The sequence below is a fragment of the Dermacentor variabilis genome, chromosome 2 (genome assembly GCF_050947875.1).
Source record: "Dermacentor variabilis isolate Ectoservices chromosome 2, ASM5094787v1, whole genome shotgun sequence".
In the NCBI taxonomy this organism is placed as follows: domain Eukaryota; kingdom Metazoa; phylum Arthropoda; class Arachnida; order Ixodida; family Ixodidae; genus Dermacentor; species Dermacentor variabilis.
In genome coordinates this window covers 210,769,328-210,783,966 of record NC_134569.1, presented here as the reverse complement: position 1 = coordinate 210,783,966, position 14,639 = coordinate 210,769,328, and the positions used below count along the sequence as shown (strand labels likewise).

Below are 14,639 nucleotides of genomic sequence, written 5' to 3'. Positions count from 1 at the left end.
TGTGTAACATCTTTGAACAGTTCCTTCAAAACCTCAATGAACTTATTATGGTGTAATGGGACATGAAATAAAGTGAAAACCATCGTGGGAAAGAATGTTCTGTCCTGGTCTTCGCTTTATATTATGTCCCATTATGCTGGTCATAAGTATGAACCACCTAGCCCAGCAACAAATAGCGACGCCTCGATGGATGACTGCAATCCAAAGGGGACAACCATGCAGCTCATTCGAAAGAAGCGTCATGCTTCTGCAATCTTCGTGTTGTGTTCCTTCCATCACACAACTACCTATGGAGGCAGGCGTTCTCAAAAACGTGAAATATCTGTATAGGAAGTGCATTGCGCATTGCTTGCTTGCTCGTATGTTCTGGCCTAAGGATTCTGGGACGCTCACACTGTTGGATGTGATGCACTATCTGTAACACTCCTGGAAGAGTGTAATGCATGAAGTACTCAAGAATTGGTTTAAAAACTGCAGTTCGCAGTGTGTCCTGGCAGCCTAAGAATTTCCACCCCAGCGTTGACAACAAATTTCTTGATTGCGCTCCTGAAGATGTCCTTCAAGGGGAGTTCTAAGCACCGGTGCCAAAGGTCCACACAGGGTTTATCGTAATGGATGACAATGTCCCGACATGCGAGCACAAAAGAAATGGCTGAGATTGTAGCAGAGGTTAAAGGTGATGAAGCAAAATCACCTAACAACAACGAAGACAAAACCAGGTGCCTGCTGGCTAATTTTATCGAATCTCTTACTGGACTAGATGCACTGAGCAGCTCATTCCGTGCCAAAGACAATGCAAGTGCAGTGAGAGATCTGAAGTGTGTCGACAAGGCGCTCCTTGTTTGAAAAGGTCAAATACTGCATGAACAGAAAATTACAGACGTGTTCAGTAGGAAATAAATACGCTCGCATCTTGTACGTTCTTGTTGGTGAGTCACTCATTTAATTTTTAATGACTTTGGATTGTACATTTTTTCCGATACAGTGGACTAATTGGTAAATCCAATCTTTTTTTTTTTTTTTGTCAATGCAATCCCAGCCAGCACCCATGCTTTTCTATGGGCCCAAACGTTTGTTATTTTGATTTATTATTTTGATAATATTTTATTATTATTTTTTCCTCTAGGCTGTGTGTAATAGTGCTGTTGCTGGCCAATGAAACTTTGCGGTTGCCCACATGGAGAACAGCAGCGTTGTAATTATCGCCAACCCAAGCCAAGACAAGAGTTTCCTACCTACGAAAAAAATTCACTCAAAGTTGGCTGTTATGTGAAAATTCATAAGAGCCACAGCAGCATATGCTGTGAACTTTCACTAGTATGGCTGCCTGAGGGTAGTATGGCTGCCCTACTGTGATTTCTTGCAGGAAATGAAAAAAAAGAAGTACAGATTAATACAGAAACAGTCAGCACCTTTTACACTAACTAAAGCAGCGTAACGAAACCGATGTGTGATTTTGTTGCAGCAATAAAAAAAATTGTTGCAGAAGCTATTGAACATGATTGTCAAAGTAAGCAAATATTTTATGCAGACTGCAGAAATCAAATGGATACACCAGCAAGACTTCCGAAATAAACTCTTGATGTCGGTAACGGTGTCTGATGATGGCGACACAAATTAACTGTTGAATGCCTTTTGGTAGATGGCATGACATCAGTACGGTGGCAAGACGACAATGAACATGTGACGATAGTGGAACGACAATGGTGGAGGTGATGGTGTGATGATGAGGGCAGCATTACCTACATGGCCCAGCAGCAACAAAATCAGGTCAGCATGAAATTGTTGGCGGCATGATAAAAGCATGACAACGATGGCATGACAATGGTTGCAAGCATGCGCTTTCTTCTCCACCCCTTTACTCCAGGGAGGCCAAATACTATTTGCTTTAAAACCATGTACTATCATGAGCAATATGAGCGGGAAGACGCGAACGTGCGGCAAATAGCCTCGAAACTGAGTTTGAGTAATACGTGGATGGCGCTGTCGAAAACAGGGGGGAAAGGGAGGCGCTCTTCTACTAGCTTTTTGCATACCCACTGCGCCTGCTTTTGTTGAAAACGGTAGCCGACGCCACTTCATTGGCCGCCGAGAGCTGATAAGGCAGTTTTGTGTCGCAGTGACTTACAGCTAGTGATTTTTTCCTTTCATGTTTGTTATATTTTTAGAGCGCAACTTTAAGTGCCCGTTCCCGCATTTACCGTAAGGTGCTTTTATATATACCACCAATAGGACCTCGTGCATACCTTAAGGAGCGCATTGTGTCACGCATTACAGGCATGTGGACAGATTTTCAGGAAAGTAGCTTTACAATGCTTACACATTGAAACAGCGATACTATTGGTGACGCTTCACAGGGTTACCAGTAACCGCAATATCAAACAGCGTTATAAATGTGTGCTGGCGATGTGAAGTTCCGCAGTTGGTATAAAGAGATGCACGGTACGAGTGCCAACGGTTATTAGAACAGCGTCCTCCTTTCCACTTTGTTTCTGACGGCGGCTGCCGCGTATCGGCCATAGCAGGGTTCGAGGCTATCTGACACGCACTCCTGTGTTCCCGCTCATATTGCTCATGATAGTACATCCCACGCACTGTGCTAGTCAGTTTAAGTGAAGCTGTGGTGAGCCAGCAAAACGAAATAGCGCACTTTAACAAGAAATGCACAGCGGACTTTGGCAATAAACGCATCCCGCAACCACCAGTCCAGACAGTGGAGAAACACAACACAGCAGCCTCACCGACCGCATGGTCCAAACCTTGAGATTCCAGAAAGCTCCCACATGACAGCATGCTGGTCTCAAAGAGCTCGTTGGCAATTCGCCAACCAATGTTCCCTGCAACTCGGCTACACGAAAACCCACACCCTTTTTTTTAGCAGAGAAAGTCCAGCCATAGACCACCAAACCAACGGGCAAAAGAGCAAGAAACTCACTGTCTTGTTTTTCAAGCTGCTCCAAAAGCTCTTCGTACTTCTCCATAGCCCCCTCAGTGTCCATTTTATTTACAGCCAAAATGGCTGGCTTGGTGAGGAGGTCTTCTTTGTACATTTCCAGTTCCTGAAAGTGTCATACACGTTGATGTTGAAAAAGTGGGAGGGAGACACCATGGACACATCTCAATCATGCAAGAGCATATGCAGCATAAGTATGCTGTCCATTACACATAATTAGTGCAACCATACTCTAAAGATGTGATAGCCCTATCTAATTATAGTTTCTATTAAGAAACAGACCAATGCTCCACAAAAAGAAGATCAATAAACTTAATAAACAGATTGTTCTGTTTCTTACTTCAGCTCAAAAAAGTTAATAAACCAAGGAATATATGATTTAAGGCTTAGTTTAAATAAGTTATGGTCAACAGCATGTACTAATGCATGCTGCCTTCTACAAAAATGCCCATATTAGGGTTCTCTAGGTATCTGAATAAATAAGGAAATTACTGTGCAACCAGCCTGTAAGTGAGAATTCTTCAGCTCCCCCAAGGTGTGACAATATCATGTATTCCTTAAAAGGAAGCTTTAGCTCGGGCCCAACTCTGATGCTGCCTATTCAAATACACATAAAATGCGAAAATGGTTTTCTGTGATAATTGCTGGGCAAACCTTAATGAAATTTGTTGCCTTTCAGAGAAAACGTCAAATTCCTGTAAGTGTTGGAAGCAAAATTTTGATTTAGGGCCTGAATTTTTTAAAAGGAATTTTCGAAAATTGGTAAGTCTAAAAAAAAAGCAGAAGCAAAAAGTTTGCAAATGTGTAGCGCTGCACCAAGAACAGATAGTATTGTTCTGTAAGCCTCATCTGTTAGAGCATCCAAAGTGCACAAATTTGGTATATGAATTTATATCTTGCTGAAAATTGTTACTTTGTTTACAAGGGTTTTGCAAAGGTCCTACTCGCATATTAGTAGTATTATTGAGAGCCTTGTATAATACATCAATTTTGTCAGCTTTTGATGTGCTATTATATGCAGTTGACAGAATTTTGATATCTTCTTCAATGCCGAGTTACAGAATTGTGAATATATGTTCATTTTCTGTATATCTGCAATGTTCCACAATATTTATTTAAGGATATGCAGCCTAAATCAGAACTTTGCTTCCAACAGTCACTGGATTTTAAGTTTTTCTTTTAAATACAACAAACCTCACCAAATTTAATGCAGTGGTTGCTGAAAGAAATGGTTTCTTCTTTTCTATGTATTTAGATAGGAGCCCTTGAGCTAAAGCTTCCTCTTAAAATGCTTCGCGGACACAGTTGTGGAGTTTCTTAACTCATAGCTGCCACTTGCTTTTCAAGCTCCTGCGCCTGCACCATTCCTGGTTGAGATTTTCATACAACCCACATCTACTCCTCAATTGCTACTGGTTGTCCCCCACTCAGCCTGCCAGAGCCCTTTCCCTTGAATGCCTTCTGTATATCAACTTGTGCAGCCAGGAGGAACATTCCTGGCTACAAACAGCATATCTATGATGTCAAGAGACTTAGTGCTGCACCACAGGACAAACAAACTGAGACATAAGTTCACTCTTTAGCTCATAACTGCTGGTTACCAAAAGATTTCGAGAACACTTCCAGTTACAACACACATTTTAACGACTACCTCGCTAATAACAACACACTACGGGGCACTTTTAGGACGGTCACTCAAGCACTCGATTAGCAATGATGCCTTCTGAGCAAAAGAAGGAAGCGGTTAAGCTAATATTTTGTGCGAGAAATTACTATAATGCGAAGAAAAATAAGGTAGAAGCGGGAAGCGCTAGGAATTGCAACCAAACGGGTGAAACCTCTGACCTTGTTCAGGGACATGACTGTCTCATAGGCACTCCTGTGCAACGATGACGTGTTAAGGCGGAAGCCGTTGATATCAACAATGAAAAGCAGCATGCTCGTCCGCTCAACATGCTTGAGAAATTTGTGGCCTAAGCCAAAGTTGCGGTGGGCACCTTCGATGAGCCCTGGCAGGTCGGCGAGGGAGATCTGCCACAGAGTCACGACATAATAGTAGATTCATCAGGCATTGAGAAGACAAAAAGCTGTGTGGCTGCTTGCATTAATAGCAAAGTGCCAGGAAAAGGTCTAACCTCTTCGTTTGCCTGCCTCTTCCAGAACATTTTCTCTAATATATTGCAAGCTTATTTCTAGAAGCATTCAAATAGTGCAATTTCCAAATAAGATTTAACACAGATAATTTCAGATAAACAGAATCTGAATATTAAATATTTTCAGATTTCCAAACAATGTGGAATATATGAAGTGCGTTTGGAGTTCATTTGGTAAAAAGAAAAGAAGCTTATACACAACATTTAGTAGACGTATGTGATACTGTTCACAACTGAACCTCCGGACAAGCCAGGCACTTGAAAGTGAGCCACAACTGCTTTCAGGCCATGAAAATGGTTGTAATGAAACAAGGGTAATGGAACACATCACCAGATGAAAGTAGAGTGTTGTGTTCATTGAACGTGAGAAGTGTTATACAACAGATCCGCACATAAACTTAGGCATGCAAACATAGTGAGACTGGTCAAACAATAAATTGAGACAACAAATTAGTTGAATGAATGCCTAAAGGCAAGTCATTCTTACTTTAAATTAAAGAGTGGATGTTATCTGTCCTTATGCTAGGCAACTGGTGCCTTTGTGTTGCAAACTGCAGTTCTCCTGCAATAGAATCATTCGGAAAAGTGTCACTTTCATCATTATCTCTCCCTTGAGACTTCAGTGCTTTGTTGTCTCTTAAATTTGAAAGGAACAAATGTTGCGCTAATTCAAATAGTGAATTTGCAAATAAAATACAAACTAAATAGCAACAGCTATTCTATTCATATTTGAGATTTCGAATGTATTCACATGCCTCTACTTATTTCGCAACCATCTTACATGTCACTGCGCATTCATCATCAGCATAATGTTGCCATTCCTATTTGTTAGGGATGTGCGAATATTTCGAAAGTTCTAATATTATCGAATATTATATTTTTAATATTCATGTTCAATTCGAAAAATTTATATTCGGAAGCAGTGGGAGACTGTGTTGCTCAGCTCGGACCCTGAAGACCAACTATGGCCGTCCAGCAGGCCGAGGATGCCGCTAGAGCTCAAGGGCTTCTGGCCGCCATCTAGGCGGAGTTGCCTCCCCCCCCCCCACTAATCTGCCGGATATACAAATAAAAGTTATTTCTCTCTCTCTCTCTCGAAAATGTTCGAATATTCGGTTGTATACGAATATATGAATGAAATCGAATATACTGCTGCCTATGCGGGAGCAAACACGGTTCTTAGCATTTGTTGCTATCTAATCGAAAAATATTAGGCCGATTTTGTACTAAATTTTGTGACAATTTCGTGCCGATAGCGAAATTTTACCTCTGAAGTGCACTTAGCCACTAAACGACCAAATAGTGCGGGAAAGCCAGCCTCTCAGCAGCAAGGAGCGCGGGTTTGTAGACGGCGAGTGTGCACTTTCTTTGTTTCTTTATTAATTTTTTCTTTTTCTGCAGTGCCACCGCTAATTCTGAGTTTATTGCTTGAAAGTATGTGCGATGGGTGATGACTGGTACAGGGTCAAATGCCTCCGAGCTTACAGGCATATAGTGTGGTATAATAATGTACACGCTAACGAAGACAGCTAACGGGAATTACTAAATTTTCCAGGTTAACATGAGCCAAGTAAACAATGTTTTAGTATAACTGCTTACTAGTCTAGTTTTTAACATTGTGATGTAACTGCAATGTTCCAATGTTACAAATTAACTCAACTTGCTAATAGATGCATTATTTGAAATTCGATACAATATTTGAAGCTAAGTATTCATATTCGATTCATATTTGAACATTTTGGTATTCACACACCCCTACTATTTGTATTAAAATAGAGTTCTGTTAAAGCAACTCCAGCTAATTCACTCTGAGCCAAACGTCCCGGCTAGCGCCCATACATTCATTCCTATGGGCCCAAACTTCCGTTATTTCAATGCTGAAATTTACCTTTGCAGGATGATTCAAACTGGACTTACCACCTTTTTGCTTCATATATTATGCATAAAAAAATTCTGTATGAATACATACTTAGTACAGAGTTATAGGCCTTTTCTCTGCTCCGCAAAACTGATCAACAAATGCTAATGCAGTATGCATTGGCATGCATTCGATCATCATCCTCATCATGGCCAGCCTAAGTCCGCTGCAGGACAATTTCTCCTTTAAGAGATCATCAATTACTCCTGCATTGCTTCATCTAAAAGACATTCTGTCCTATGTGCACACATTTCTTAATTCTGTTGCTATAACTAACTTTCTGCCACACCAAACCCACTGCGCTCTCTTGACAACTTGTTCGGCCATGCTCGCAGAACTCTGATTCACTTTTCTGTGAATTGAACAGTCTACCCAGCTCCAGTTCTTCCTTTCAATAGTATTAGAACATCATATGGGGCAGTGCAATATATGAAGGTACGATTTGATGCCATAGTTACCACAGTAACTGTACTGTGAACACACAAACGCAAGCTTGAGTGAATATTAGATAGTTTACAACATTCAACCAAGTATGCAATTCGATATCTGCTTATGCTCGAATTCCAACATGTATTAGGAATTCTTGAAGTATTAAAAAGTAATGAATGTAAGTTCTAAACATGTACAATCAACAGTTTTGGTTTCGGTAAGCAAGTCGCATAGCCTTTTGCAAGGCTCATGGCCAAGACAAGACAAAGATGAAGAACTAGTTAACAGTTGCCCATAGAATTTTAGGGCCTGCTCAATTATTTGAAGATTCCTGCTGCACCATCACTTTCTCTATTCGACACTATTACTATATGCTTCAACTTTGCCTTAAACGAAGAAATTGATATTTGCATGAACCTACACAAAAGGCAATTTTTTAGTGTTCGCAAATAGGAAAAATATTTTTGTAAACGTATTTGAATTGAACTAGAAAAGACATCAGCACAAATCTGCTTCTGGACACATTAGACACTGCCATCAGCCCACACTGTCTGAAAATGATGTAAATGTGCATGGTAAAGAAGTGGTGGTGGAGGCACTGGTTACGAAAAACAAAGGATGTTCCTGCAGCAGTGCAAGATGACTTCATGCTTGTATTCCCTACATGAATATAGACCAACAGTGCAGAGAGATTGCTCTTTCTGTTTACAGGACATGTGTAAAAATTTTGATGTACTGAGAAAAACTGAGCCCATTTTGTATCTCCGTAGGCAAAATGTGCTGATGCTATAACACACCAGTCTTTCAGTGAGGCGTTTCATTTTGGAGATTTCCAGCAAACAGGCTACAAATCTGAACGAAGATGTAAAAGAAATGGACTAGAAATTCATAAAAGTTATGCAGATCCAAGACGCATGTTGCAATATCTCTGGGTTGAAGCTTTCGTGAAGTGGTTACTCAAATGCTACGATACTAAATGCAATGCATACAGTTGTGTTCACTGTCATATATGCAGCACATAAGGTGACAACTTTGTAGTGACACAGTGTTCACGCTGACGGGCTACACCGTTCCCAATCTAAGCCTAGATTAAAGCAGCAGTTCACACGATCATGATGCACCGGCACAGTGCAAAGAAAACGTTGACACCATGTTTTTTTTATGCACCGAGCAGCCACATCGTGAAGCTGTACAAACTCACCGAAGCTTCCATGCTTTCTAAGTTCACATGGATGCACACTGTGAGACGTCGACGTAGTGACGTCACAAGGACAAGGTTGACAATTGTGGAGGCAAGAATTGCGAGGATAGATGTACGCTGAGAGAAGTACGACACAAAATACAGGGGTAGGGTTGGCTAACTTTGCTATTTCAATTCTGCGTCCGTGGCCTAATAGAAACTGGCGTGCACTCGTGTGCTCTCGTGCAATTGTGGTCTCGCACGCACGAGCTGTGTGACATGAAGCAGTTGCCTATTCAGCGAAAGGATTCACTAAGAACACTTCGCTTTAAAACGCAAAGCAGCTATACTGTCACAAGGCCTAACAATGACTTACCTGCCGGTGGTCAGCATATTCCATGATGCCAATGTTTGGGCTGATTGTTGTAACTGAGAGAGAGAATGAAGAAGAGTTTCAACCCCATGGTATTCATTGGCACAAAACTGCAACACTTTTGTTCAAGAATGCACTTCGAGAAAGATTTCAATGTTTTGTGCACTTTGACAAGTCAACCGTGCAATCAAGCTTTTTAGCAGCTAATAGTTTACGCCTATCAAGCATACCAAGTAGTTTGCTCAAAAATTTTATTAAAATAATCGCGCAGTCAGAAAAAATTGTTAAAAAACATCAAACGCAAAACAAACAAAACAATTTGATTGAAGTTGGGAGCCGACAATCACTTCAGCAGTTTTAAGCCGTACTGACAAAATCCACTTTGCAGCCTCTGTACGGCACACAGAAAGCCAAAAAAAAAAAAATTTCCAATGCACTACAGCAATCAGTGTAAGCCACCCTGTGGTCACATCCATTCTGCTACCTAAGCTTCCCAGCATAACCTCGGATATTGGTCAAAGTGATACAACAGCAAATACTATGTTCACCGAAGTTAACCGCTCTCCACAGTCTGATCAATGCGGCATCAAAACTTAGCCATAAAGTCGTGTGAAAGTGAGGCAACAAGTCGATTATAGCAGCTTTGTTCATGGATGCCACATTTTATGTTTTGCGACAACGCGCATGCATGATGTCTGTAGCCATTAGGCATTTGATACAATGAGTCCTTTAAGTTGGTTCTATCACACACCTATGTGGTTTTGAGGAGTAGGTAGCAGTGGAGTGGGTAAGTGCAAGCAGTTACAAAAGATTGTTCAGCTACTTATAAACAGAACTTGCTGCAGGAGCAATGCAATCAATGAAAACAATTTTATTTATGGCAAAAGTAGTCTGTTATTTTCTACCTTTTACCTGCTTTCACAGGGAATTAGTCTTTTTCTTCAGAGTCAAAGATGTCTTCTTTCAATTTCAAGATAACAGAGAGCGAGCACTGTAGCATCTCGAAATGAGTGGCAACATCCTTTTTCTTGTTGATCAAGACTACTTGCATAATACTACTGCTGTCCTCAAGCGAGAGGGCATTGCATTTAGTACTATGGCATTGTATCACACTCTACGTAGCGTAGTTCCATATTTCATGCGTGCCTTGCATCAGCGCCTGATTTGGTGTTTTTGCTGTCGCCAATGCTCCCTTGTTTAACGTGGCAAGTGATGAGCATTCATGCACTGACGCGTACACGAATGCATACATCTTGCACGTACATAAATGCATACATATGCACACTGAATGCATACATATTCCGTGCGTGCATAAGGCACTACTTTGCTATGTAGAGCGCGATAATGTGCACCAATAAGTGCACCCCCAGGTGTGCTTGACACCATACTCGCCAGCTCGTGGCCTCCAAGATCTGCCGGTACGTCTTGGACGCCATGAACGGCTAAACTTGCTGCTGCCGTTGATAATACTGCTCTTGTTCGGCAGCCGCTCTCTGTTGCATTGCCCACGATTTGAAAGGTGCATTGGGAAACAACCCCATGTGACGCAGCCATTTGACCACTGGTGCCCCCAGTAGTTTCTATTCACTGCCTCAGTCTTCCTTCGCAAGAAGAGTGAAATTTCATTACATGGAAATCATCGATAAACCTGTTTCTTATATTAAGGTCAAAATGCATGGTGTCTAATGGGCATTAAGGTGTAAATAGTTACACTCACATCAACAATTATATTACATTATTGTATGTTATATTGAGGTTTAACAGTAGTGTGCACCCTGGCAATTTTATAACATTATCACGCGAGCATTGACCATATGGCACGTGAGCGGCCTTGTAGTGGTGAGGGATGGAGAGATTGGCAACTTCATGTGCAGCCGTACACGGTGAATTATAGTTCGAATGTATTCTGCAACGTTGTTCACTTCAAGAGTGCCCCTCACTGCTACAAGGCCACTGACACGTTGTGCGGTCGATACTCGCACGATATTGTTAAAAAATTGCAAGGGTGCACATTGCTGTGAGTAAATCAACTAAAAATGAAAACTAGCCTCCAAGCACTGACGTCTAGAAGAAGCCTTTTCAGAGCACAAGTTGTTACAAACATTTCTTCTATATCCAAGTCATAGCAGGCATAACTACTTAATGGTTAAAACTAACAGTGCGACAAATACGAAGGCATGCGGCACAACCCGAGCATTGACCATCAACTGTAAATTTATTCAGGAAAATGGCTTCATGCACATGCCTTACTGCACATGCAAGGCAACTAAGTGAACTTGACAATGTTATGCGGTTAAGATCAATAACCATATAAAAAACAAGAGAAAGACGAAAGCTATAAAAAAGAAACAGAAAACTTGGTGATCTTAACGATCACCAAAACTCACTCAAAGACTCCCTCACACTTTTGCAACTTTAGGCATGCCATCGAATCCTCACAGATCCCACATTGACTCGCAACCCAGACCAACTGATGAATGAATTAGGTGAACCATCAATTAAGTGAAGTGGAGCGATGTATAAAAAAGGCAAACCCAAGTTGTGTGCGGCAGTCCTTAAAAGACCCCCCCCCCCCCCCCCACCTTCCCACCCCAAAAAAGAATTTGCTTTTCATTTTGAGATTATTGCAACAGAGTGGTAATCACTTGCCACGCTGGTTTCGTCGTGGTTTTCCTTACACCCTTCCTGCTACTCTTGCTTTTTTCCATAGCTTATCTAATTAGATTACATTGTCATATTCACTTAGTTGCCTCGCACGTTCATGCGCATTAAAATGTATATTTGCCGACCTGTGAACATTAAAATTCGTAAAAAATCCCATTCCTCTTTAAATGCTTCACTAAAGCATATGCCTCTTGTGGGTGCATAATATGTACAAACTTAGTTAATAATAGTTTACCTTTAGACAAAGCATGCAACCAGAAGCAAACTTGCAACATCAAAGGCTGACAAGTCACATGTTGTTTTTAGGATTACGGTACTTTTTCAGCAACTCTGCTGTTGCCAATTTTGTCTGCTTCAGGAACTTGTCTGCACAATGAACTTGCTTGAAGAAAGTACTCTTTCACTATTGGAAGACTTTCGACACATGGTCCAGTGACTGAAGAGCAAGACTTTTTTGCAAACAGAATAAATTCCTTTATAATACTTGACTCAACATATGTAAAATTATAAAACGAGAACAAATTCATAAACTTTATGGCACATGTAGGAGAGCTGGCATGTACAAAGATCTGTTTCTTAAATAAATTTCCAGTTGATAGTCACTGCTTCTGCTGGGTTGCTTGCCTTCATCTTTGCCATGCTATTAGTTTTAACCATGAACCAGCTCCTGGTTACTATAGTTACTTGCTGCATAAATTTGGACCTTGTCAATTACTACGTGCTGTTGCTGTAGTGATCTCAAAAGCTAGCCAACTGAGACATGATAGGAACACTTCATGAATGCATTGCTAAACATGTTAGCTGGTAGCTGGCTCAATGCATCATTTGCCAATCAGGTGACAGCAGCCTAAGTAGCACTCTTGACAGACTGTGTTGTCATCTCATAGTCCTGTTGTCTATACTGTTCAGTATGTCAATAGTCAACCAACTACCACTAATTATTACTCTTGTACAATACTGCTACATCTATTGGTGATTTTCAAGATTCCAAAGCTCCTCTTCATTGCGAGGTTGTTTGTTGTTTTCTGCTTTGGAGGACACTACTGCCCTTCTGTGCTAGTGATTTTCAGCTTGTGGAGGCATTTTCATAGCTTTGGATATCATATCACTACCATAACACCTACAAAGCTCTTGGATAATTAATCATACACACAAGATGGTACACCAGCATCTTCAAATGGTTAAGAGGTGAGGAACAAACTCCAGAGCCAACTTTAAGACAAAGCCAATGACAAGGTCTAAAGTGGAGCCAAATACAAAGCCAGTGAGGAGATCTCACGTGTAGCCAAACACAAAGTTGCTTCTACATAAAAGGCGCTAAGGATGAATAGACTTCACGTATAGGTCAGGTTCACATATTGGCTGGCTTTGCAATTCAGACTACCTATCTTTTAAAGAAATAAAAATTGACTTATACACTGAAAATTGAGTATTTTGAGCATAAAACACAGCTGGCATACTTACACGGATAGTTGGCAACCTTGGGTGCCGCTCTCGACAGTGCCCTCAGGAGTGTTGACTTGCCAGCGTTAGGAAAACTGAAAAGAGAAGGCAACACACTTCACACAAGAGGCTCTGCACTGCAACATTAAACGGACACTAAAGAGAAAAATAAATTTAGTTGCACTAGTAAATTAGCCTTCTGAATCAAAGAAAGGAACTCTCTTACCATGAAAGGAGCCTTCATAAGCCAGAAAAAAAAAAAAATGAAAACGAAAGATGGGTGGCGACACCACAATGAAGTGTAGACGTCGTCATAGCAGATAATGCCATGAATTTCGACAGCGTCTAATCAGGCCTATTAAACATTTTATTGGTAAAGATGGACCACATTCTATTCTAAAGGAGCCATGGACTGGACTTGGCAAGTTTTGGAAACATTTGCATTAGCAAAATAGCACGAATCTGACAAAATACTTTGAAATCTCTGTTGCCACGCTGATGTACCGGTGCTGAGGTTTCCGTGCAAAAGTAAAAAAAAAAATGGAATTTTTTCCCGTTTCCTGTTTCAGTAACAAACATTTTCGTGCACAAGTAATGAAAATAAGCATTTGAAAGAATATTTTACCAGTACACACCTCTTTAGTGTTTCTCTTGAGCATTCTTTCAGGTGCACAATTTCAGGAACGAAAAATGCAGTGCAAACACAGGGAACCACTTACTATCATAGGTGTACAATTTAAACCTGACGTGACACTACTGGCAGTCTTACTTATTATTAATAGTCTAGCTTCTATGGCATTTAATTTAATAAAGATAAGTAAAGATCTGCCAGATGATTCATGTGGTTTAACCTACCAAAGCAACACACTGGGGCAATGAGAAATGCTGCAGTAGAAGGGCCTGTGTTATTTTTGACCACCTGGCATTCTTTAAAGGCCAACTACAATGAAATTTAACTTTGGCTAAATTTGTTATAGATGAATAGTACTATATACCATAATAGAATTTCTGCAGCATCTTAGTGGGGTTTATTAAACTTTGTTTTGGGTGCTAGATGGGACACATGAAAGGACAGACACACACATACAAAGCGCTAACTACCGTAAAAACCTGCATATAATAAGAGTTTTTTTCCTATTATTAGTGTCCCAAATTTTCAATTCGTACTATATGCGGATCCGAACAAAAATTTCAGTCAGAAATTTGGGCTAGAAGTTTTGGTTTCATTATTGCTGCGTGGCTATGGGTTGACATTGTTATTGCTGCGTGGCTACGGCTTGGTTTCGTTATTGCTACGTGAGTACAGCATCATTCCTTTATTGTTGAGTGTGCACCTTGGCAGCACACGTGCAAACCACGCTTCGCAAAGTGCATCTTTTTTATTCCACATTGAAGGACCAAGATGTCCGGACCACAAAAACAGCACTCGGCTGCTTTCAAGAGAAAGGTTATTTTAGCTGCACAGGACATCGGCAACAGTGCAGCCGGGAGGCAGTTTGACATCAACAAGGCAAGCATTCACAGAT

The 14,639-nt window shown here is 40.8% G+C and overlaps 1 protein-coding gene across 1 annotated transcript in view; it reads right to left on the bottom strand.

Annotated features, from left to right (window-relative positions):
• The window catches only part of LOC142573077 (GTP-binding protein 10), a 35,247-nt gene that overhangs the window by 6,841 nt on the left and 13,767 nt on the right, over window positions 1–14,639 (bottom strand). Inside the window, exons 5-8 of the mRNA XM_075682593.1 lie at window positions 13,135–13,208; window positions 9,010–9,062; window positions 4,799–4,984; window positions 2,936–3,059 (exon numbers count right to left, since the gene is read on the bottom strand). Of these exons, the coding sequence (XP_075538708.1) occupies window positions 2,936–3,059; window positions 4,799–4,984; window positions 9,010–9,062; window positions 13,135–13,208 (437 nt within the window). The remainder of the gene's footprint in view (window positions 1–2,935; window positions 3,060–4,798; window positions 4,985–9,009; window positions 9,063–13,134; window positions 13,209–14,639) is intronic.